Genomic DNA, 25,311 nt, shown 5'->3' on the forward strand with positions numbered 1-25,311 from the left:
CTGCAATGCTTGGTAAGAAATGTACGCATTATCCTGCCCATGTAATTGTAACCCCTCTGTACAGTATGTTCACAAATAAAATAAAATAAATTTTTAAAAAAAGAAAATATTCACACAAAATGTTATCATATCATTATATATAGCACTATAAAAAGATAACAAATTGTGGAAGAATACAATACTTAAAGATAGTGTTTTGGCTGCCAACCAGCAGGTAGAAAGACAAATGACATTAAAATGGTGTCAACAATTATATTAAGTAAGAGCCAAACATAGGCTGCATAGTTTCTCTCAGTTGTGGTAACTAGAATGTGCCTATAGATCCACAAGTAAACATCCAGAATAACTAATATATATGCATACATAATACATGCATACATATATGTGTGTATACACACACACATGATCAATTATATAGGACTCTATACATTCATATACTGAGGCCAGAGAGGACAGTGCATAGGAGTGTGGACAAAGGCTCAATTTCTATGTAGAGATGATGATATAAAATAATATTCTATGAAATGAGCTCCAAGAAAAGGAAACTAGAGACATTTTTAGTTGCCATTGTTGCTGTTTTTGTTTTCTTTTCCTTTTGTTTGTTAGTTTATATTTGGGAAGATAAGAGAAGGCACCCGAAAGGTGGAACAAGGGTGAATAAAAACGACAGTGATACTAGACACTATGTAGAAAATGAAGTGGATATCTTGTGGGTGGAGACAGGAGGGAAAAACTGGGAGAGTGGGACAGAAGGGAGACATGGTTCTAAAAGAATTAGACTCATGGGCTGGGAAGTTGGCTCAGTGGTAGAGCACTTGCCTTGCATGCCTGAGGCCCTGGGTTCAAATCCTCAACACCACATAAGCAAAAAGAAAAAAGCCGGAAGTGGTGCTGTGGCTCAAGTGGTAGAGCGCTAGCCTTGAGCTGAAGAGCTGAGGTACAGTGCCCAGGCCCAGAGTTCAGGCCCCACAACCGGACCCCCCCCCAAAAAAAGAATTATACTCATTATTCATTACATGATCCAGGTAGCTGTAACCTCTCTGGTTATCAAGAACAATAACAATAAAAAAGAAAATAGTGTCAACCTATCATTGAACTTTATCTGTTTTTCATTTTTAAACAAAGATTTCACATAAACTGAGTAAAACAATAGTTTCATGGATGATGATGCGGGCAACCTACATTCAGTATACTACTTTAGAGTATTTTTTGTCATTGTTGATTATTATAACCCCAACATCTAGAATAAATTCTGAGACAAAATGCATAATTGGTTTATACAGAATGTGTAATGACTGCATCATGTTTCTAATAATGATGTTCTGAAGCTTAGTTAACTATTTCTGTATTGTTGGCATTGATGTAAACAGTGTTCTGAGGAACAAGAATCTTGGTCATTAGATTTGACTTTTCTGTAACAACATTTTCTAGTTACACGGTATATGAGGTTGGAACATAAGAGTTAGGTCATGTCCTTACAGATGAATATATCGTGACTATTTCTCCCCTCAGAATATTTGTCAGAGTGTTATATTTAATATTGTTTTTCTCAAACATTTAGTATGCCTCCCTTACTCCTCATCCTATCAAAATCAAACAGATTAAACTGTAAAAAGTTACTCATTTACTAATGCTAAAAACATTTCTTGAGCACCCTCTAAGAAATAGATGTATTTTTATATTTTTTTTTACCCAGACAAGTACGTGTTACCCAGTTCTACTTACTACACGTTCCACAATTAGCCAGGATTTGGGGAAACAGGGGCCAGGGCTGAACACAACTCATGGAGCTCAGTGCAAACTGAAAATGTGGACCCTCACTTAAAAGTTAGCAAGGCATAAAGCCAAATCTTTGCCCTTCTAGGTAAGGGAGAGGTCAGAAATTGTATGACTATGAAGTCAGCAGGGGTCTATACTTTAAAAGGAGAAATCAATTTGTATAGTCAGCCTAACTTCTTATTAATTACAAGGCAGTAAAATCCTTGCAGTCATTTAGCTTGCTTCTTTTTTTAAAATAAAAGTTGTTCTCAGGGGCTCCAATCTGCCATCAGGAGGCATTTCAGCCAAATTATTAACAGCTACTGGAAAAAAGTATGTTATATGATACAAGTCCTTTGTGTCTTGTGAATCAAAGTATCAACAGTGATTTATAAAATGCATTTCTTGACAAGTATACTACATGGAATTTCTGGATTTTGTTTTCTTACCCCTGTTCTGGCTCTTACAGAACTTTATGAAATGCTGAGAAGCTAAAATCAGACCAGATGGCCTACCACAATTATGCTTCTCTAGTATGGATATGATTTTGATGACTAATTCTAATTGCTTGAACGATTAGGGTTCCATTTCTAACAACATTACCAAAGGCCAGATTCAAGGCTGTCCAGTCAACTTGATTTCATATCATCTTTCTCTGAATAAAACAGGACAGCAATGTCTTATGCTTTCTAAAAACCCAAAACTTAAGCACATGCTCAAAAAATTCATCCTTCAAGTATCTTCTCTTTCAATTTTATAAAGCATATTCATAACTCTTCTACCAAATTTGAGAAGTTTAAGAGCACCTGGCTCTTCTCCTCTGTTTTGGTCAAGGCTGAACTGAGTAAGATTGTCTAAGTTGGTTAGTGAGTATAAACTAGGTAAATTTTTTAAAGAAGAGAGCAACTGAATTCAGAAGTAGGAAAGCAAATTGTCCTTAATTTAGAAAAAAGTATAGCCTCATGTGTAATAAACAATGCATTATCACCTAGCACACAGTAAATGATCCATAAAGACTTATGAAATGAACAGAATAAACACTTAGTCTTTCATTGAGTCATTTCAAAATTAGAACATTGGTGATCTAAATGGCCAATCTGTTAATCACCCAAAAATGTTGACTTAAGCTATCAGGTTTACAATGAGATACTAGGTTTTACTTACCAAAAAGGAACCATTCCTATACAACACAAGCTGAAGCAAAATACAATGTGTCTGTGTTAAACATTTGCAGAGAGCTTAAGGTATTATTTCAGCTTATCTGTATAATAAACCCTAAGCAACGCAGAATTAATATAGAAGAAAAGAGGCTTAGAGGTGCCCAAAGTCTGACAATGAGTCAGAATCATGTACATGCTGTTTCCTAAATCCTAACCTTATAGTTTTTGTTTGTATTGGAATCTCTTTTAACTCTGGTTCTTGGGAAAGAAGTGGAAAGGTATATAAAATGATTCAGAATGAAGGAACATTTAGCATTGCTTAAGGTTCTTTACTATTTATTTTCTTTTATTTTGTATTTACCATAACGAATAGTCACAATCTTCTCATTATCTTCGGAGAATCACAGACCAAATGTTGATTGCATCATTATCTATGAATGATTAACTTTGGGCACAGCTGCAGAAGTAGGCAACACATATTTTTAAAAACTGATAAGGCAGTTGGATACAGTGACACAAGCTTGTAGTCCCAGCACTCAGGAGACTGTAGGAGAAGAATCAAGAGTTCAAGGCCAGCCTGGGTTGCATAGTGAGATCCTGCCTCAGAAACAGAAAAGGGGGAAAGCAGATATGGCAGCCACTTTCCAGCACTTTTGATATTAACAACTGAATATCATAAACTGATTAAGGAGTAGGAAGCTGCTGAAAAGAATGCTTGGTGGCATTATTACTTGCTTAGATCTGCAGAATAATTTAAATGTTGACAATAAGTATGGCTTTAAAATCTCCATAGTGTCATCCAGGAATGATTACACAAGTAATTCCAGCATTTGGGAGGCTGAAGAAGGAGGATTGTTAGCTCTAGGCCAGCCTGAGTTAGGTAGCGAGAAGCCTGTCTAAATAATGTATACTATATCAAAATATAATAGAAAAGGCAGGTAGTGGCTTGCCTGGGTATTTGTCACTAAAAACTAGTAGAACAACTTCAAGAAAGTCTCTCTACCCATATATGCATCAATTTTATCACAAGGGGATTTGGATTAGATCATCTTTGATATCGTCACTGTTTATAGTTTATATGTAAGGTAGTGAGTACATTTCTTGTTAAATATTGTTACCCCTCCCTCCTTTTTCTCCCCCTTTCTGTCCCCTAATCACCGCCAAGTTGTAAGGTTCACTTCTAACATGTTGTTTGTGAGTATCACTGTTGCATTGGTTCCCCCTTTGTCCTTTTTCTCACCATTTTGTTGTTCCCCTTCCCTTCCCTAGTTCAGGTAAATGTATATACAATACACAGGGTATTAAAATCAAATACAGTGACAACAAGGGGTAAACCATAAGGGAAAAAGAAAAAAGAAATAACTTCACATAGTACATTAAAAACAACAACAAAGGAAAACCTCTTGTTTCCATATCTTGGAGTTCATTTCGCTTATCATCATCTTATATGGTCATGTGTACATAGCTATTAAGCTATTGTGATCCTCTTCTAGGACTATCCTAGACATATACTAATTATTACACGTGAGGGACACCATTCTAAAGCTCTTTTCAGTCTGAATCTGAATACTTTTGCAGAGGACTTAATTCTGCATGAAGGGATAATTATCTTAAAATGACTTTTCTTTCCCAAACCTGTTGTTACTATCATCCTTATTTCTGTGGATTTCAGGGTCCTTTCTTCCCTGTGTCCAACCAGTTTTCAGGCCCAGTTATGTTTTGTTTTCTTCTTTCTCTTTCACTTGTCTTCTATCTATTTTTAAGTAGCAGTTAAAGGAAATTTAGGTCTGATATCCTTGCCTTAAAACTTATAGGCAAAAACAAAACAAAACTCCTAGGCACAGGCAGAAACTTTTTGAAACAAGTCCCAGGAGCACAGCAGATAGAAGAGAGATTTGACAAATGGGAATACAAAGTTTCTGCTCACCAAAGGACATAGTTATTAAACTAGAAAGATAGCCAACAAACTGGGAGAAGAACTTTGCTAGCAATACATCAGACAAAAGCTTAATTTCCAATATATACAAGGAACTCAAGAAACTTAACCCCAGGGCTGGGAAGGTGGTTCAGTGGTAGATAGAGTACTTGCCTTGCATGCATGACGCTCTGGGTTTGATTCCTCAGCACCACATAAGCAAAAAAAAAAAAAAAAGCTGGAAGTGGCACTGTTGCTCAAGTGGTAGAGCGCTAGCCTTGAGTTGAAAAGTTGAGGGACAATGCCCAGGCCCAGAGTTCAGACACCACGACCGACCAAAAAGAAAAACAACTAACCCTTCCCAAACCTAATAAATCAACCACTAAATGGGCAAAGGAGCTAAGGGGAGAATTCTTAGAAGAAGAGATAAGAATGGCAAAGAAATATATGTTCATCATCCCTGGCTATAAAGGAAGTGGATATCAAAATAGCTCTGAGATTCCATCTCACCCGAGTTAGATTGGCCAACATTGTGAATGTGAACAATAACAAATATTGGCACGGATGTGGTGGAAAAGGAACCCTATTACCCTGTTGGTGGAATGTAAACTAGTGCAACCACTTTGGACAGCTGTCTGGAGTTCCTCAAAAACTAAACATAGCTCTTCCTTACTCCCCAGCCATACCACTCTTGGGCATTTACCCAGAACATCACAGGCTAGGATACCATAAAAACATTTGCATATCCATGGTCATTACTGCATAATAGCCAAGTTGTGGAAGTAGCCCAGATGTCTCATAGTAGATGAGTGGATCCCAAAAATATGGTACCTATACATAGTGGAATTTAAGTGGTGCTGTGGCTCAACTGGTAGAGTGTTAGCCTTGAGCTGAAAAGCTGAGGGACAGCACCCAGGCCCAGAGTTCCAGCCTCATGACCAACCAAAAAAAGAAAAGAAAAGAAAAGAAATTCCTAGTTATTTTAGTGCCATATCAAACAAGATCTAATAATATCAAAAAAGATGATGCATACCACACACAGTACCATTTATTAAGTGCTCGCTTCTTGACAGACACTGTGTTAACCCTTTTGCTCATATCATTTTATTTAATTTTGACAGCCCTAGGGGATATTCATTTCATTACATTTTCCAGATGAGAAAATAAAAGTATAAAGCATTAACCAAGCTATTCCAAGTCACAAAGCTAATCATAGTTTGAACTAAGGTCACTGTACAATATTTGCATCTTCAAAATTCATACTATCTTAGAGATGCCTACTTTGAGCTCTGGACAAAAGATGATACCGACAAAGCTCAAAGGCTCAACAGACTTGTCTATGTAAGTCTTTAAAAGACCGCTCTTGATGTTTCACTTGCTCATGTATATATTTGTTGAGACTTACTATTGTAAAATATAAAGCTAGGTTCTGTGTGAGATGGGTGACAAATGATCACTGTGAAGACTTCAAGAATGAGTCCATGATATTATGAGAGACAGACACATAATTTTGCCACACTAAAGAAGGCAGGATGGAAAGCAGAGAGTGGATTGAGTGGGAAACTCTCCAACACGAACTTGAAAAGTACCTGCAACTGCATTTTAAATCCTATCACCATAGTGTGATTAAAACCAGAATATTCTACCCATGTCCAGCGGGAGAAAAATAGGCCAGATTTCTATGTCACCTCAGGAATGTGACTCCCTATCTCCTGAGATGTTTTCTTTAAGAGATTCTATGACTTTTTTTTCACTCAACAGAGACCTGGTAGAGAGTCTTCACCAGGTGAATTAAATGGAATAGTGAGAGAGGAAGCTAGATTTATTGGTAGTAAAAGGGTTAGGAACTAGAGGGAGGAATCTCAAAGTGTATCCCAGATAAGATGCCAAGGGAATAAATTGTATAAGGAACAGGATGGAAAAAAAGAAAGACATCAAAGTTATATTTCTATGATAGAAATAATGAGACCAGATCCTTACGAGTATCAAAGAAAGAAAATGAAAATCAAAATGTGGGAGTTTTCAAATGTGAGAATAAGGTTAATGTGAGGGCAAAAAAAAGAATCCTTTCTTCAGTGTAAAAAAGTGAAGTAAGTCTGAGTGTGGAGTGCTAATCAGTTAGCATTTCATTCTAATGAAAATATTCCATGGACAATTGTAAATGTAGACTCTGGAAAATGGGTCCTGATCACAGTTTCAGCATTGGAAGTCATTTGCATCCTGTTTTTTGTATAACAACACCTAGTTAACTACAAGACATAAATTAAGGAAGATTTAAAAAAAAAAGATAGAGCACTATTTTATATTTCATACCTAGGAAAAGAAGTCAGCAAAAAAGAAGAATGATTCAGAGGGTCAAGAGGAAAAGAAGAAAGAATTCAAGAATGAGGGACTGACTGACAATTCCAAGAAGAACCACTGATTTGGAACTGTAGATATAGAAAACAATGACACAAACCTGGGTTCTTCTACAAAGCAAATCAATATGACATGAGACCTTCCAAAACTAGGAAAAATTGTAATATATTAATAAAATTTTAAATTTGAGTTAATGGAAGAATCACAGTACTTCTCAAAGTAAGAAGAAGACAAGGTGATAATCCAAAAGAAAAAGTAGAGCTCATTTCTATCAGGGAGGTCTTGGAGGAAATGATCATATTAAAGGTGAGAATGTTGATATTTCACTGTGCATTCATTCACCCTGTGTTTACTGATTGCCTATTATACTCTTGGTTCTGGCCTGGGGGCTGTGGTGACAATTGTGAGTAAGATACACATGGTTCTGTCCTTATAGAACTTACAATTTACACTAAAAACAAATGGGGGCACATAGCATTGTGGTCAGTGAAATGAGAATTCACAGGCAGTGAAAATGTCTTCTTTTTAAAAACTTGGAGTTAAAAAAGAAAAAGAGTAAAAGGCAAGAGACTGTTCTTGCCCAAAACAAGAGCCCTCTTTCTACATGTAGGATAATTAAACACACTATGGAAGTATGAGAAAAAATGTGAAAATGATTTCTAAACAAATTATAAAGTTGTAATAAGCTGGCAAAGGAGTGAGAAATAAAGCAATCCTGAAACTTTAGCAAGTTGGAAGCTCAGAAAGGAAAAATATCAGCTATTAATGGTGAAACAAATTTTTGGTTAAAAACATTTTACCATTAATCTGGGCCAATTTGGAAACCGTTCTTTTGACCTTGGATAGACTGGGGTCAAATGTATACATTCTTCATGTAAAGGCCATTATAAATAAAAACATTAAATGAAGCAATATAAACTCATAAAAAGATCTAATACTACATGACCCATGCACATCTCATGAAAATAAAAATGGAAATGTGCCACAAAGCCCCAGTGGCATCCTATTAATATTTCCCAAGTAAAAGCTGAAACAAAAGAATAGAAGTTGTCTCGCTGGAGGCTTACTGCTTCAGACTTTTTCCATAGAAAGTCTAAAGTCAAAGTACAACCGAACAACTTTCCAATACACTAAATAGTGTACAGGATAAAGGAAACTCTTATAAACCAATGGGAAACAATTTAATAAATCAGACTTCATTGAGAGTTCTGGATATTAGAGTTCAGTGTTTTAAAATGATACTACTTGATATTCTTATAGCAAGACAAATGTTTTCTGATTTTAGTGACTTTGTAAGAAGCTGTTTTCCAAAGAAAACTTTATTTATTTATTTTTTTGGAGACCAGAACTCCAACTCAGGATCTAACACTTTTGTTCATTGGTGGGCTCTCTACCACCTGACCATGCATCCAACCCCTTGGAAGAAAACTTAAGCTATACTAACCTTCCTATTTTCTATTTTTTATATTTCATTTTTTTATTTTATTGTAAAGATGCTGTTCAGAGGGGTCACAGTCACATGAGTAAGGCAATGTGTACTTTACTTGTCTATCACTGTTACCCCTGCCCTTTCTTGTTGTTCCTCTATCCCTTCCTTCCCCAACTCCCACACTCCTCTCCACCCAAACCAATCCCCTCTCCCCCTGCCCAAAGTTGTAAATATCGTTTCCAATATATGGTCCTGTGGCTATCTTTGTTGTAATGGGTCATCTGTGTCCTTGTTTCAGTGTTTTCTTATTCCCCTTCCCCTCCCCAAATTAGACATGTGTATATACAAGATGCAGGGCACCAAAATCAAATACAGTGACAACAGGGGATATAGTAATCATTTCCATTAGCATATTTTTTGCTTATTGCAGCCTGCTGGCTTAGTCTAAATTCTGGAAAACAAATCTCCATGAACATATGAGGACAGATTTCTCCAAGTCTGCTTCTAATTACACATATTTACACTTCTGGTTGATTTATTTGGGTGTTTTCTTAATATGTATTATATTAATTGTATTTTAAAATAAGGACTAGTAATATTTTTCAAGCATGACCAAGACTTTAAATGTCAGCTCTTTATTAAGTGTGCTAACTTGTGGAAAAAGAAACACGGGAAAATGGATACCACAAGTTCTCCAAATGTTCCTGTTTAGCTGTAATTGTTCAACCCTTTCTCTTTTTAAACTATGTTTTTATTATCCTTAAGTAGTTGTAAAAAGGAGTTATAAGTCAATATGTGAATTTGTGGGTACATCACCCCTTGATCAATATTAGCCTGTTAGTCTTTCTCTCCAATCTCTCCTAACTTCACTCATCCCTTCAATTTTCTTAGTTTCATAGGATATACGTTGAATATTATAATTAACTTTTCTGCTTACATTATATTCTTTTAAGTCATATTCTATTTCTGTCTAACAATACCTTGGTTCTCTCACTCAATGAGGTTTGAAAGTGTTCAGGTATCTGGGAATGAAATTTACTAAACCTTTCAAGAGCTCCACTCAAAGTGGAATTAGTTAATTTGCATATTGTGATTTGACTTGCACAACTCCATTTATTTGATGGGAAGGGTAGGGTGTGTGCAATTGGGTAGGGTGAGACCTTCCGGTAGTCTGAGGAAGGAGGGCCTTAGAGTGAAATGCCGGTGGTATACGTCCTCACCTTTTCTATATTCTCTGTCTCCTGGTACTGCCAAACCAAGGCAACATTTATACACCAGAACCAAACAAACAATAAATATTTCATGGGAAGGTCAGTAGGACCAAGTGAAATTAAGAAAGTCTTCAGGGCAGCTGAGGAAATAATATCCAGATAATGTATGAATTACATTATTGTAATGAATTTGGTGAAACTAATCATCTCAAGTAAATATTAAAATAGGCTACATTTTACTGAAACAGAAATTTCCTCCCTCCCTTCTTTCATTTATTGCTCTTTCTTTTTCTTCTTTCCTTTTTTATAGAAGAACTTTTAAAAGTGGGAAGAGGAAAAAGGCAACCCATAAGTGTTTATTTTCTCAGTACTGGCATCTTGGACTGATCCACTAGAACTGGAATTATGGCAAGAAAATCCACTCTTCCAAGAGTACTTTTTCCAAGCAAAATAAGTCATGGGCTTAGTGGTGGGTGAAATAGAGAATATTTCAAATTCCTTGAAACATCTCAGAATTGTTTTTTTTTTAAGTGGGTCTTGGAAATACCTTCGACATGCTTTTATCCAAGTATGTAATCCCTTGAGAACTATGTACATATAAAGACGTTTGATTTCTTAATCAAAGACATATGAAAGGTACTTTTGGAAACTTATAAACCTTTTTAAAGTACTTGCTTTCTAACTCAATTTAGCAAAAAAAAAAAAAAAAACCCAACACTACAAAAACATACAGATAGCCAGAGAATAAATACTCAATATCCTTAGTGCAAGGGAAATGCCTGGAAAAACTATAAGGAGACACTTGGGAACTAGACAACTACAATGAGCAATGCAGACATCATAAATGCTGAAGAGGATGTGGAGTAACTAAAACTCTTATAGATTGCTTGAGGAAATGCAGAAAAGAACACTAGGCAAAAACAGATGTATGTCTTCCCTGGAACCTATCAATTCCAATTTAGGTATTTACCTGAAAGAATTTTAAAAATTGTATCTATAAAAATCCTTTACAACAAAGTGTATTAAATCAATATGAATTTTAAAAAACAAGATAATGGATCAGAATATTCACAAAAAGGAACACTACTCAGGAATGGAAATAGGATCAACCACTGATACCCATGTTATGTGAGTCTATTTACATGGAATTACAGAGTAGGCAAAACAAAGTCAGTAGCTAAGTAAAATACTTTGTGGGATGATAAAGTATATTTTTGATACCATGAAGTATATGATTCTACACATTTTATGCAGATGATTTTATACATTTATACATTTTATATATCACTCAAAATATGGATATAAGGTCTGTGCACTTTATTGTGCTTAAATTATATCTTAACTTTTTATATTTAGGACTAGACACCAGTGGCTTACACCTGTAATCCTAATCCTGGTTTGAAGTCAGCCTCATCAGAAAAATCTGAGAGACTCTTATCTCTAATTAACTAGAAAAAGCTGGATTGAAGGTATAGCTCAAGTGGTAGAGCACTAATTTAGCAAGCATAACGCCTTGAGTTCAAATCCTAGTATTACCAAAAAACATTAAAGTAAAAGGAGAAGTAAGTTATTTCTCAGATTTAAAAATCACTTTGTATTTAAAACCAAAGTAAAAACTTTTAAAATACAATGTCTTAATTTAAGCACAAAACTTTGTCTAATGATAAAGTTTTGTATGAAGCTAATAGAGTAAATACTTATGATAAGCAAACATGATTTATATGTGATTCAGAATCATATTTCAGTGTTTGGCATGGTTCTTAGCACATTCACAGTGCCAAATACACGTGTTAGGTTTAAGAATGAATGAACAGTCATCATATAAAAAATGTATCTAATTTTTCTATTTGTTCGGCCAATGGAGATGGTATACCAGTGGAGATTGTCATGTCTGTTTTCCTCTGCCTAGATCTCTGCTCTTTCTCTCTCTCTTTGGCCTTCTAAGACAGTGATTCTCAAAATTGAGAGGGCTAAAGAATCATCTGGAACCTCCATCCCACTTTCCAGAGTGGTTGAACATGTTTATATTCTCACCAACAGTGTAGTAGCATTCCCTTTTGGCCACATTCTGCCAGCATCTATTATTGATAATGGCCATTCTAACTTGAGGTGAGGTGAAATCTAAATGTTGTTTGGTTTGCATTTCTTTTATAGCCAGAGATATGTAATATTTCTTCATGTGCCTATTTCTTCTGAGGAGTCTCTCTTTAAGTCTTTAGCCCATTTTTTTTATTGAGTTGTCATTGTTGTTGAAGGTTTATTTTTAGGGGAGAGGTAATTTTTGAGTTCTAAGTATATTTTCCTCAAAAGATTAAACACAGTATTTCCTGTGACCCAGTAATTCCACTCCTGGGCATTTATCCAATAGACCATAAACAAGGTCACACTAAAGCTGCCAGAACCATCATGTTCATTGCAGCATTGTTTACCATAGTCAAGACATGGAATCAACCCTGATGCCTTTCATCAGACAAATGGATGAAGAAAACACAATGGAACTCTATGCTTCCACCCGAAAGAATGATATTGCACCACTCATAAGGAAATGCAAAGACTAGGAAAAATTATATTAAATAAAGTAAGCCAGACCCAAAGAAATGTAAGTTGAATGGTTTCCCTTGTAACTAGAAAGTGCCTATAAATCTATAAGCAAACACACTGGATGGTAAAAGACAAAAAAAATACATTTGGACATGATAAATTATATAGGATTCTAGACATTCACACAGTGAGCTCAAAGAAAGATATTCTTAAGAGAGGATCACAAAGTTTCAATAGTTATGATCCTATGATTGTATAAAATAAAGTTTACTAAAATGAAGTCCAAGAAATAGAAACAAGAGGTTTTATGTTATTTTGTTTCTTGTTTTTCCCCCTTGTTTGTTGCTATGTTTTATTTCAGCACCTCTTGTCTTATAGGTAAGTTTATCTGTGTGGGGGAGGGTAATGAGGAGCACAGAAAGAGTGGGACAAAGGATGAACAAGTGCAGTAGTGGGACTCACTAGACACTATGTTGAAAATGAACTCTACAACTTGTTGGGGCTAGGGGTGGAAACTGGGAGAAAACAAGGGAAGAGGTGGCATGTTTCACAAAGAAACATACTCATTACCTGACATGTAACTGTAACCCCTCTGTACAGCATCTTTACAATAACAATAATTAAAATTTAAATGTAATTCAATTTTAAATTTAAATTTAAAAATTAAAAAAGAACCATCTGGCCAAGTGTCGGTGGCTCACAACTGTCATCCTGGCTACTCAGGAGGCTGAAAACTGAGGATCGCTGTTCAAAGCCAGCCACCACAGGAAAGTCCTTGAGACTCTTATCTCCAATTAACCACCAGAAAACCAGAAGTGGCGCTGTGGCTCAAATGGTAGAGTGCTTGCCTTGAGCTGAATAGCTCAGGGACAGAGCCAGGCCCAGAGTTTAAGCCCTAGGACCGAAAGAGGAGGAGGAGGAGGAGGAGGAGGAGGAAGAAGAAGAAGAAGAAGAAGAAGGAAAAGAAGAAGGAAAAGAAAAGAAAAGAGAAAATTAGTACTATCTGGATGGTGTGTTAAAACACACATGGCTGAGACTCAGCCTCAGACTTTCTAATCTGGTAACTCTGGAGGCAAGCAGAGAACTGTATTCCCAGAGACCTGTATTTGTAGCTGGTTCCCAAGGGATAGAACTGGGGATGTTGCTTGGTGGGAGACACCACACTTGGAGGACTATTGCTTCGTGTACTTATTGATCAGATCAAGGACTTTCGGACTTTCCAACTTGTAACCATCTTTCCCAGCCCTTTCCTCTGAGCTTTATCACATAAAATGCTGTAGCATTGGGCTGGGAAGGTGGCTCAGTGGTAGAGCGCTTGCCTTGCATGCCTGAAGCCCTGGGTTCTATTCCTCAGCACCACATAAGCAAAAAGAAAAAAGCTGGAAGTGGCTCTGTGGCTCAAGTGGTAGAGCGCTAACCTTGAGCTGAAGAGCTGAGGGACAGCGCCCAGGCCTAGAGTTCAGGCTCCACGACCGGACCCCCCCAAAAAAAAGCTGTAGCATTGTAAGTGTGTATTTGCTACTGGTTCTTTCCCCCTTGGTTTTTTCCCCTTATTTGGAAGAAAACTTATCTACTTATGAAGATCATATCTTCATACCTCTAGAGGAAGATCACATCCTAGATATCCTGACTTACATGTCTGTTCTCTGCAGCACTTCCTAGGTGATAAGTAGTTGTAAATGCTAAAGATCTTAACATTTATACACTCTGTTGAAACATGCAAAACAAAATAAACATGAGGGTGTGAGTGCTTGAAAGGTGTGGGTCGTTGAGGAGAGAGGGATTGACAAATGAAGAGGAGAAGAGGGAGAAGGCAGTATAATCCTACAAAATTAAGAAGAGTGAGGGAGGGGGTGGGTAGAGGAATGACATCAATCAAAATATATTGTATTCATAAAGGTTAAATGGCAACTCGTTTGTACAACTATTTAAAGATAATAAAAGTAAATTTAAAAAACACTGTTCATACAAGTGCAAACATTTTGGTAATAAAAAATTAACATGTTCTATTAGGATGCATTACCTGTCATTGGGACACTGACTTGGCAATGTCCAGTCATGATGAGGATTGATGAGGAAACCCCAGGACAGGAAGACTGAGCTTGGTGTAAGCGTGCCAACCACCAGCTGGAGAGGTTTGCGAGGGCGAGATTTACCTAGGGATAGAACATGCAGGTGAACTCCAGAAGCATTTAGTGTGCTTGTAAGTCTTCAAAAAAAAATGCCTAAACCTCACTTGGACAGATGATTTTAAAAAATCTGGAAAAAATCAAAATATAATATTCATTAAAATAAATTATAATAATTTTTGTCCATGAATTTAAACCTAAACCAAATAGAATGTTTAAGCAGATTTATGTATGCACATATATATTGTACATGTGTATATACCTAAACCATGTCCGACTGTATTTAGATTTCATTTGTTCTGAGTTATAGGTGAGCATGATGGTCTTGACTGTTTAGTGATGCAAACACATATATGCATACTGAAGTGCATATGTACATACACACATACCACTCATGTTTCTTTCATAGATAAAAGCATTGTTTTCCCCAACACCAGGATGGTGAGTAGGAAATATTACATAAAAAGAGGGAAGAGCACTTATCATAGAGATGGTAGCCATTTAGAAGCTGGGCACTAGTAATTCATTTCTGTAATCCTAGGTACTATGGCAGCTAAAGTTCAGGAGGATCACAATTGCCAGCCAGCCTAGGCAAAAAAAGTTTCCAACCCCGTCTCAAATGAAGAAGTTGGACATGGTGGTGTACGCTTGTCATTTTAATTGTAGTGAGAAGCATAAATTGGCAAATTTTGGTGCAGAAAAAAAGTGAGACCTTATTTTAACCAGTGCAAAATAGGATTAGATGTATGGCTTCATTATCACCAAAATTAAAAAAAAAAATAGAAGTGTGAAATCTCTTGACGTAGTCTTGTAATGGACATACGTTGTACACTATGCCACAATGAAAAAGGTGGGCACATTGTTAAGAAAGGTGGAAGAAAAGGATAATACACTGGATTGGGGCTGTGGCAAGAGTCATCTTGATGAATCATTAGAGATTCTTTAAGTACAGAGGGGTAGTAGGCATTTGCATGCTCAAAATCATTTGAACTATTAGAATAAGAAGATGCGGAGGGGGGGAAGATAAACCTTATCTGCTGGCTCAATCAGGGTAAATGAAATAAAAATCCTAAAAGCAGCCCAGGAAAATTGCCTAGAGCTAACATTAAACGTACATAACTTCCTAATGCCATTCAGTTCTCTCGTAATTGGATGAGACTAACTATGCTGCCTTTGCTACAGGAAAAACTGTATTATCTTAATCCAGTGGAGTGGGAGCCAAATAGAAAAAACTAATTTCACTTAAGGCCAGAAGGAGGGCATCCATTGTATAGCCAACTGGCAGTTATCTAAATCAAATGCTTTTGTTTGTACAACTGGTTTATATTCTGTAAATATTTATTCTGATAAATCTTTTGCATTCAGAATGTGTGTGTGTGTGTGTGTGTGTCTATGTGGCAGCAAAGTTCCTCATTGTACTATAGTAGGCTGATTTAACTGATATATAAAAACGGTATGTATTTATGGGGTGCCTTGTAATGTTTCAGTAGCTGTCTGCCTTTTGTAATGTTTAAATAAGGTAGACTTATTTCCTTAAACATTTGTCATTTCCTTATGCTGAAATCCTGCTGTGCCTCTGAAGGGGACTGTGGTGTCTCAGTCCCTTCCTCTTTCTCTCTTTTGGCATTCTGGCCCTAGATTGGCATGATGCTCTTCCAACTGCTTTAGGGCCAACAGATTGTGGACTGATACCTCTACAAATTGTGAGTCGCAATGATTCTTTTCTTGATCACCTCAGACCTTTGTTATAATAACAGAAAATGGACTAATATATGTAGTCACCCACTGTGCTGCAGAGCTCCAAGTTCTCCTAACAAGGATAGTTGACTTTTAACCATGGTCTGAAATAATTTACATTTCCTTGTTTGCAAGTATACATTCATTCCTTCCCTGAAAATTTTTCCAGATCCATCTGTAATCATGCCTCATGTGGTAATGACTTGAATGGTTCACATTCAGGCTCCAAGGAAGGATGATGAGACTCTTGACTGAGGGTAATGAGCACATATAGTTTGAAAAAACTAGAGAGAGGGGATTCTGCTATTCTTTTTTCCATCACTTATTTGATTTTTTTTGGTTTTTGTTTTGGTAGCCTACGGCTGGAACTCAGGGCCTGGGCATTGTCCCTGAGCTTCATTTGCTCAAAGTTAGCACTCTACCACATGAGCCACAGTGCCACTTCCAGCTTTTTCTGCTTATGTGATACTGAGGAATTTAACCCAGGGCTTCCTACATGCTAGGCAAGCACTCTATTGCTAAGCCACATTTCCAGTCCCCACTTATTTGATTTTTTACCACAATAATATTTTACAGATGAAAAATAGGATCCAGAGAAGTCTCAAAGGGGTGTAAATCACATGTAAAACAAAACAAAACAAAACTCTCACATTTAGGTCTTCTCAATCATTTTCTAGTTTGCTCTTTATTATATATCAATGACCTAATTCATAATATACAAAGATAATGTTAATTAAAGATAACAACAGTGTATTTTTGTTTCTAAGGGATCTACAGGTATGTACAACCAGTTATTTCACTAAGTCTTAGATCTTCATATAAAAATGACAAAGTAAGTAGAATTTATGTGCTGATGCAAATAGAAATTGAAAGGAAGCTAATCCATTAGTGATTACATTACTCCCACATGAACATTATGAAAACAAAAATTATGTCTGTTGCCTGAAAGGAAAGGTGGGGTATCATATCCTGAGCAAGATGAAACAATTTCCTGAGCTAGTCATAATGAAGTAGGAAAAAATGACTCTAAGGCTAGTGTCATAGAAGCCTCAATGCAAAATTATAAAATATTACTAATGTGTAATGACAGTCTTGACTTCCCTTATATATTTTCCTTTATTTGTGTTGTGATCCTATTAGATTGAGAAACAGTTCAATGAATATTCTTATGAAACCAGATTCTAATATACCACATGAATGCTTTCTTACTTTATTGTTGAGTTATTTAAAAATACAAGTCTTGAAATTCTGGCAGTATAATTATTATAAAAGAAAAAGAAAAGATAATCAAAACTCCAATGAACTATATCTGCAGAGATAGGAAGACACTGCAACTTATAGAAAAAGCGTATTTCACAGCTTCTACTGACTTTTCTTTAGATTAATATTTTTTATTTGACAAAAAATCTTAATAGTCAACAGACCATGGTTTAATCTTCCTTTGGTCATGTAGATACATCCAGCATGCTTGCATATAAATGAGTTAACTATTTTCTATATAAATGTCTCCTTAGCTGGGCACTGGTGGCTCACACCTGTAATCGTAGCTACTCAGGAGGCTGAGATCTGAGAACTGTGGTTCAAAGCCAGCTGGGGAGGGAAAGTCCATGAGACACTTACCTCCAATTACCCTCCAGAAAACCGGAAGTGGTGCTGTGGCTCAGAGTGGTAGAGCAAAAAAGCTCAGGGACAGAGTGCCAAGGCTGAGCTGAAGCCCCACAACCAACATTAATTAATTAGTCAATTAATAATCTCCTTAAGTAAATGTTAGACACTTCACCCATAAAGCCCAAATGTCATAATACCTGGTAAGAAGTCACACACTACAAAACAGAAAGGGATTAACAGGAGCTAGCACCAAATGAGCATTGACCTCAGGCCAGGCATTGTCATTAACTCAATCTTCTAAGCAATCTTATTGTGCAATAGAACCAAGCCTAAACTGTATTCAGTAATTTGACTGAACCTCATCTGTTTGGGCACAAGATGCTGGGTAGATTCTTCTACCCCGGGGTAGATGGCTTCTCTAGGTAAATTGTCAACTGAGGGCTTGCGTCTCTCTGTTCTATGCATTCCTGACACCTCCAGGACATTTGGTCACTGTGTAGGGCAAAAGATGAAAATTGATAGTTTAAAGTTACTAAAAGAAAATCAGAGAAAATGACAATACCTGAGCATGACTTCTTTTGACTTGGAGGAGGAGCAGGTCGCACAACTATCAGATATTTCGGTTCTGCATCTGAAAATATTGTAAGATTTAGCAGCAAAATACTTGAAGAACCAACAATGAGGTTACATACCCATGTTCTGACTCAGCATTCACTTGCATTAGTTATTCTCCATAACTGAAGGACCAGTGAATGGGAAGACGTAGGAAATAGGAAGAGTTAATACTATGGGAGATGTCCATGAAATTTAACTAGAAATTAAAAGCTCAATGGGCAAGGGAGGGAAGGAACTCTTTAAAAGTTATTTCAGGATTTAGGTCACGTTTTTATCATTCTTTTTATTATAGAATTTTTTTCATTCCGGTCATATCTATCCTGTCTACAGGCTCCTCATAGATGGGCAGATTGATATTTCAAAGTCAGAGAAAAAAGTCATTTTTTTCAGAAGACATGTAGATACCATTTGTCTACAGCCTAAAACTTAAAAGTCTTACTTATTAAGCCTTACTTAATTTTTCCTGTGTTTATATAATTTCTCATACTGTTTTCATGTCCGACCAGTCATTTTTACTGAACAAATTTTGAAATCATAGTGTATTACTTGTCTTAATATATACATATTAATAAAATGTTAAAATTTTAACGGGTTTTAAATAAAATGTTAATATCACTTAGTGTGTGCAAACCCAATAAGGGACTAATTATAAAATAAATTTTAAAAATAGATACATTCAAGATAAATAGTTTATCATTAAGCATATTTAAGTTAATCTGGTATGTCTAGGGCATATAAAATACCATCATATCAGCAGTTCTATCTCATTACCTGGTTAATGGGTATTATATATGATATTTCCACATCAGGAAATTCATTTCTCACCAAATTTTCTTTGGATATGTAGTCACCTAGAGTTCAGTTTACCTGCTCATTCAGAACACATTTGTGTCATTGTTTTGCTTATTATGAGTTTAAATAATTCTCTTTCATGAGTTTGGAATAGAAATCTTCTTGCCCTAGGCTCTACAGAGCTAATTTCATTTTCAATTGAGACCACCCTTTTTTTATTGGACATGCCACACAGCACCCTTTGCTAAAACCTTCTACGACTGTAGAAAACAACCCCGACAACCTCTTAAAGAACCCCAGGCTATGTACCTGCGGATCACATTGTCTCCAGACCACCAAACAAATCAAGGGGCATTCATGCAATCCCAGACCCCATGTGGCTCTAAGTGTATTTTGCTAACTGGGATTCATAGAAGGAACATGCCATCAAATCAACCAAGTAGGAATATACTAATTATTGCTTGATTTTCTTAGGAAAATGCAGGTACTAACAAGCTAAGATCTATGGAGTGTTTCCTGTGTGAAAATACTGTTAAAAGCTTTATATTCATACCATAATTACTCCCCTTGACCATCCTGGCATTGCTGTTACTCCAGCTGGTAATCGTGAGAGCACTAAGGCAGGGTCCCCTGCGGCTGAATCAGCTCACAGACAGCCACTATATGCAGAGACCCGTTACTATCTTGAAATATTTCATATTTTATTTTTGAACCCGTGCTTTAAAAGAGAAGGCTGATGGGACAATGTAGCACGATGTAAAGGCAGTCGGAACGTGCTGGTGTGTGGATTTTTGCCTTCCCTTTGTATCCCAGGTGACTCGTTAGCGTTTATTCTGAAGACTCTTAATGAGCAGCAGGACTCAAGTAGAATTGGGCAAATGTCACACTTCCAGCGGACATGCCACACTGCTCATTTGAGCCAGACCTGGCTTCACATGGAGTAAGAAGGCAAGGTGATTTAAAAAAAAAAAAAAACCAAGCCACACGAAGGATCCCTCTCTCACCCCTGTTAGTTCCCTGTATTAGCCAACCCTCTTGCTGGCAATAGTAACATGGAAGGAAATAACAAGATGGGCAACTCATAATTACTCTTCAGCTCTTCCTCACTCACAAGTCAATAACAAAGTAATGTGAAATACCATGCTGACACTCCTTGGTACAAGTAATATACATTAAAATAATGAATGGGAGAATGAGAGAGTAAAACAAGTGGATGGGTATCAGCAGGAGTGGGAGGGTGAATGAAGAGAGCAAATGGGAAAGAATTTGGTTGTAAGACTTCATTGTAAGTATGACAATAGAACATTGGAATGATTTTAAATTGTTTTAAGAAGGAAGCGAGGAGGACAAGGGAGAGCGGGAGAGCATGAGGCTGCGGGTACATTGCATGCATATATGGAAATGCTACAGTGAAATCCCCTGTACAACAAATGTATGCTAATAAAAATTTAAATAAATAAACCTCCTCAGCTTGCACTTCCGGAGTTGATGGACCATAACTCTTCTCGCTCAGAATGTCAGATGACATTGATTAACATATTTTAATAGAATATGTTTAATATGCTAATAGAATATCATGAAGTATAAGGCTAAGAAACATTTAAAGTTTAATATTGAGAAAATTCTCTTTTTTTAACTCTACAGGACATTTGCAAAATTATCACTAGCTGAATATAAAAATTAGAAGCAAAAGTTTAACATGCAAACCAGACATATGAACATTCAGAATAGGAGTAAAAATAGAGTTCACAGGAATCTGTGAAATATGAACCATGTGTTTTCACCTTAGTTCAGGGATTTGGGGGCCATTAATATTTGTTGCTAGCCACATGGGAGAATAGTACATTTTTTACAAGTTCCAGTTAACCTACTGCAGCCTTAGATCAATGTTTACAGAAATTTCATATGCACATGAATTCCAGAAATGGGAAAAGGAAATATTTAATGTTTTTTCTTTATATTTTTGCATGTAAAACCAGTAAATGACTTTTAAAAACACCTGTCTACATTCAGCAGGCAGATTCTAACGTAAGTATAAAGAGCGTTTTAAGTAATCAGTAGGGAATTAGTCCAGAGACACTGCATATTAACTTGAATATTTCTGAATAATGAACAGCTTCTCATTTCACAATGAAATACCATGATAAACAAGATTGCTTACATTTTAATCACCTAATCAATGACAAAGGAGAATTAAGGTTACAAGTAGAATTAGGGTTGCTAATCAGCTGACCTAAAAATAGGGACAGTATCCTGGATTATCCAGATGGGCTCAATACAGTCACAAGACTTCTTAGAAGCAGAAATGGAGGAGGCCAGTGTTGGGATGTGATAAAAGGTGAGCTTTGTTCACTGTTAACTTTGAGGTGGAAAAAGAATGCAGGCTGCTTGAAGAAGCTGGATAGTGCTAAAATACCAGATTCTCTCTTCCATGCCTCCATAAAGGATTGCAGCCCCACCTACAGCTTATGTGTAGCTCACGGAAGCTCACCTTACACTTCTGACCAACATCTGAAAATAATACATTTCTAATGTTTAAGTCACCAACTCTGATGTAAGATTACAGCAGTAGCCCAAACCTAATGTATAGCTCTTAATCAACTAGAAACAACTAATGCAAATACATTAATGGAAAACTCTAAGTAATCATTTAAGTAACCAAAAGAGTGACATTTAACGTGGTACACAAGTCCATTTTTGAAGTGATAAATATAGAAGCACATACATTCTTTGGTATAAGGAAATACTGGAAAGGAAGCATGTACGAGGGTTGTTTTTCTGCTTCTGCTATAGAAAGGGTATGAATATTTTTAAAAACAACTATTTAAAAAAAAACAGGTAAGAGCTTTAAAAAATATGCTACTTGGAATGGCCTCCTAGGAAATCTAGAATCTTTGTGTCAACATTCTTAAGAACACACAATAACTAGTCTACGTTGTAGTCTACCTGAATGGCTTTGAAATGTACTTGTCTGATGACAGAGCTCATAGAATTTTTTGTGGTCTAAATATTTCACACAGATTTGAGTCTAGTAGATTCTATGACACATATATTTACTGCCTGTCTACTCAATATGAATCATTTGGATATGAATAACCAGGGAACAAGACATAAGCCTAGGCTTTCAGCAGCCCACAATTTACTAATCAAAGTAAATAAACAATCATACTCAAGTTAGAAAAAGTTGAAAATTTGAAGGATGGGTAAGATATTGAAATAAACATTACTTTATGGAATCAATCTATTCTTATTGATCCTAAAACAGTATCATTACTTGTCAGAGTTTATCAATTTACCAACTTATCATAACAAGAATCTAGCCTATCTTTTCCAAAAACTTATTTTACAATCAAATAGATGAGAAAAAGAAAATTCTTCAGTATCATCAGCTCAGAAAGAGAAAGAACAATAGAATTGGAAAACTGACATTTTACAGCCTCCATACAATCATAGATTTAGGAAATAATCATCAACAAATGCTAAAGCAATTAGGTGAAAATATGATGGATAATTTTATAAGCAATCAGGCTAAACCCTCCTAAATATACCAAACAAGTAGCCAGCCTTAGGATCACTAAATAAGACAGTCATTAAGTCTCTTTATATGTTACTGAGAAGGACACCATTCAACTTTTGAAATATTACTTTCTTAAAAAGACTAAATCCAAATCTGGTACAGCTTCTTCATCTAAATATCTTTTCACAGGAAATTATGGGTCAGTTAAAAAAAATAAAAGATCTAGGAAGCAAACAGATAAATGTAGGATATGGCTATTTACCACAATAAATGGCCCAATTTCTCTAAACTCAATCATACTCTATAAGAGAAGGAAGTCATTAGACACTATGTTGAAAATGAAACGAATAACTTTGGGAGAGGGAGGCCAGGAAGGAAAAACTGGGAGGAAACGAGGGAAAAAAATGACAGTATTCAAAAATAAAAATGTGCGATTGGGTGGGGGGGGGGGGGGGGGAGAGGATGGGCAGGGATGGGAAGGGGAAACAAAGGAGGAGGCTACAATGCTTGATAAGAAATGTACTCATTATCTTGCCCATGTAATTGTAACCCCTCTGGAAGGTATTCTCACAATAAAAAAAAAATGTGCTCATTATCTGACTTATGTAACTCTAACTCCTTTGTACATTACCTTTACAATAAAGGAATAAAAATAGCCAGACACCAATGGCTCACACCTATAATCCTAGCTACTCAGAAAGCTGAGATCTGAGGATTGTGGTTCAAAGCAAGGCTGGGCAGGAAAGTCCGTGAGACTCTTATCTCCAATAAACCACTAGAAAACCAGAAGTGGCGCTGTGGCTCAAACGGTAGAACACTAGCCTTGAGCTGAAGAGATAAGGGACAGCTCCCAGGCCCAGAGTTCAAGCCCCATGCATGACTGGCCGAAAAAGAAAAAGAAAAAAGAAAGAATAAAAATAAAGGGGAAAAAAGAGAAAAGGAAGAGATTTAGAAAGATAAAGTTTATAGAAAGACTTTTAAGTAATAATCTTAGCAGTTCAACAAAATAGAAATCTTGCCTTGTATTTTGAAGGCATTCACAGTAGAATATTTTTAATTCTTTCTTTTTATTGTCAAGATGATGTGCAGAGGGGTTACAGTTACATAAGTAAGGTAATTAGTACATTTCTTGTCAAACTCGTTACCCCTTCCCTCATTTTTCTCCTACTTTCCCTCCCCCTCCCTCCTCCCTTTAATTCTTTTAAGAGAGTTTAATTTGAAAGTATTTTTATTAGAGTAGGCGTGAAAGTGACCTATCTTCTCAAATTTCATTTTGAATGGATTAAAATATTTGTAAGACATTTCAATTTTTATAATGCATACAGAAAAGCTTGAATCTTTTTGTGTGAAATATGCTCGAAACTTTGAAAAATGTAATGCATTTGCTGTTTCAATGTACCATCTCATGAAGAGACAATAAAAGAAATCTATAGTTGTTTTCATCCATTAAAAGAAAGTACAGACAGCAAGAAGGAAAATGAATCTCCATAAACAAACTATGTTTCAGAGGCTTAAGTGTAGGTATTTCAGTTAATTTTTCCTTATGCAGTAGGTTATATGGCCAAGGATTATGGGCACAATGAACATAAAAATAATTATTTCTACTTGCAATTAAAATTTTAATGTAAAGAATCACATTGTGGTTTGCAACAGATGGTTTTGGTTTAGTTAAGGAAGATGAAGATGGTTCGAACATGCAACTCTGCGTCATGTTGTATCTATTACCTATTTCCTCCCTTCCATAAGTCTGATTCTCACACATCTTACCTACTACAGCCTCGGTGTATTTTCCTTCCGTGGGAAGAGGGAAGTATTGGTTTGGAGATAAGTTGCTGCCATATCCCAGGAGAAAACCTTCAAGCTTTGTGTTTGGACTTGGGCGCAGGAACTTCAAGAAAATGGAGTCACTTGTGGTGTTGATATGGACTCTCAGGTTTGGCTTTTTACCTAACCATGGGAACAAAAAAAATGGGCTGTTACTTTATGACTTTTGCATTCTCCTAAAGTTCTCTGCCAAGGTTGGTTGTCAGAGACCTTCTCCTTAGAAAGCATGCATCCTCCTGAGTGGCATCCTATTCAGGATCACAGTGCATTCACGAGCACACACACACACACACACACACACACACACACACACACACACACACAAAGCGGGCTGTGTAGCACGTAAAGCAGCCTAGAATTAGGGGGGAAACCAAAACAGTTGTAAGAGTTCAATACTTAGTAATGTATCATTGAGCAAGTAGGTGGATTTTAGACCTTTGTTGGCAGTGGACAGTTGGCCAGAATCTTCTTTTTATATGCATTATACAGATATGGTAAAAGCCCTGAAGCTTCTTTTTGGTAAAACTGAATTACTGTACCTTCAAAACTCCCAACCTTATCAGAACTGCTCTTCAGTCCCCAAACCCATAGTCTTCATCATTGACAGACATATCTCTAGCACAGAGATAAAATAGATGGTAAAACAAAGACACTGAAGGAAAAGAATGCGTATGAAGAAAGATGATTGGTTCCACTGGGAGTTCAGTGGGTTGGTGA

General features: G+C 36.4%; 1 protein-coding gene across 1 annotated transcript in view; it reads right to left on the reverse strand.

Moving 5' to 3' along the window:
• The window catches only part of Abi3bp (ABI family, member 3 (NESH) binding protein), a 187,052-nt gene that overhangs the window by 114,470 nt on the left and 47,271 nt on the right, over nt 1–25,311 (reverse strand). Inside the window, exons 2-4 of the mRNA XM_013024095.1 lie at nt 24,538–24,717; nt 18,409–18,477; nt 14,396–14,528 (exon numbers count right to left, since the gene is read on the reverse strand). Of these exons, the coding sequence (XP_012879549.1) occupies nt 14,396–14,528; nt 18,409–18,477; nt 24,538–24,717 (382 nt within the window). The remainder of the gene's footprint in view (nt 1–14,395; nt 14,529–18,408; nt 18,478–24,537; nt 24,718–25,311) is intronic.

The sequence above is a fragment of the Dipodomys ordii genome, unplaced genomic scaffold (assembly GCF_000151885.1).
Source record: "Dipodomys ordii isolate 6190 unplaced genomic scaffold, Dord_2.0 Scaffold73, whole genome shotgun sequence".
Classification (NCBI taxonomy): domain Eukaryota; kingdom Metazoa; phylum Chordata; class Mammalia; order Rodentia; family Heteromyidae; genus Dipodomys; species Dipodomys ordii.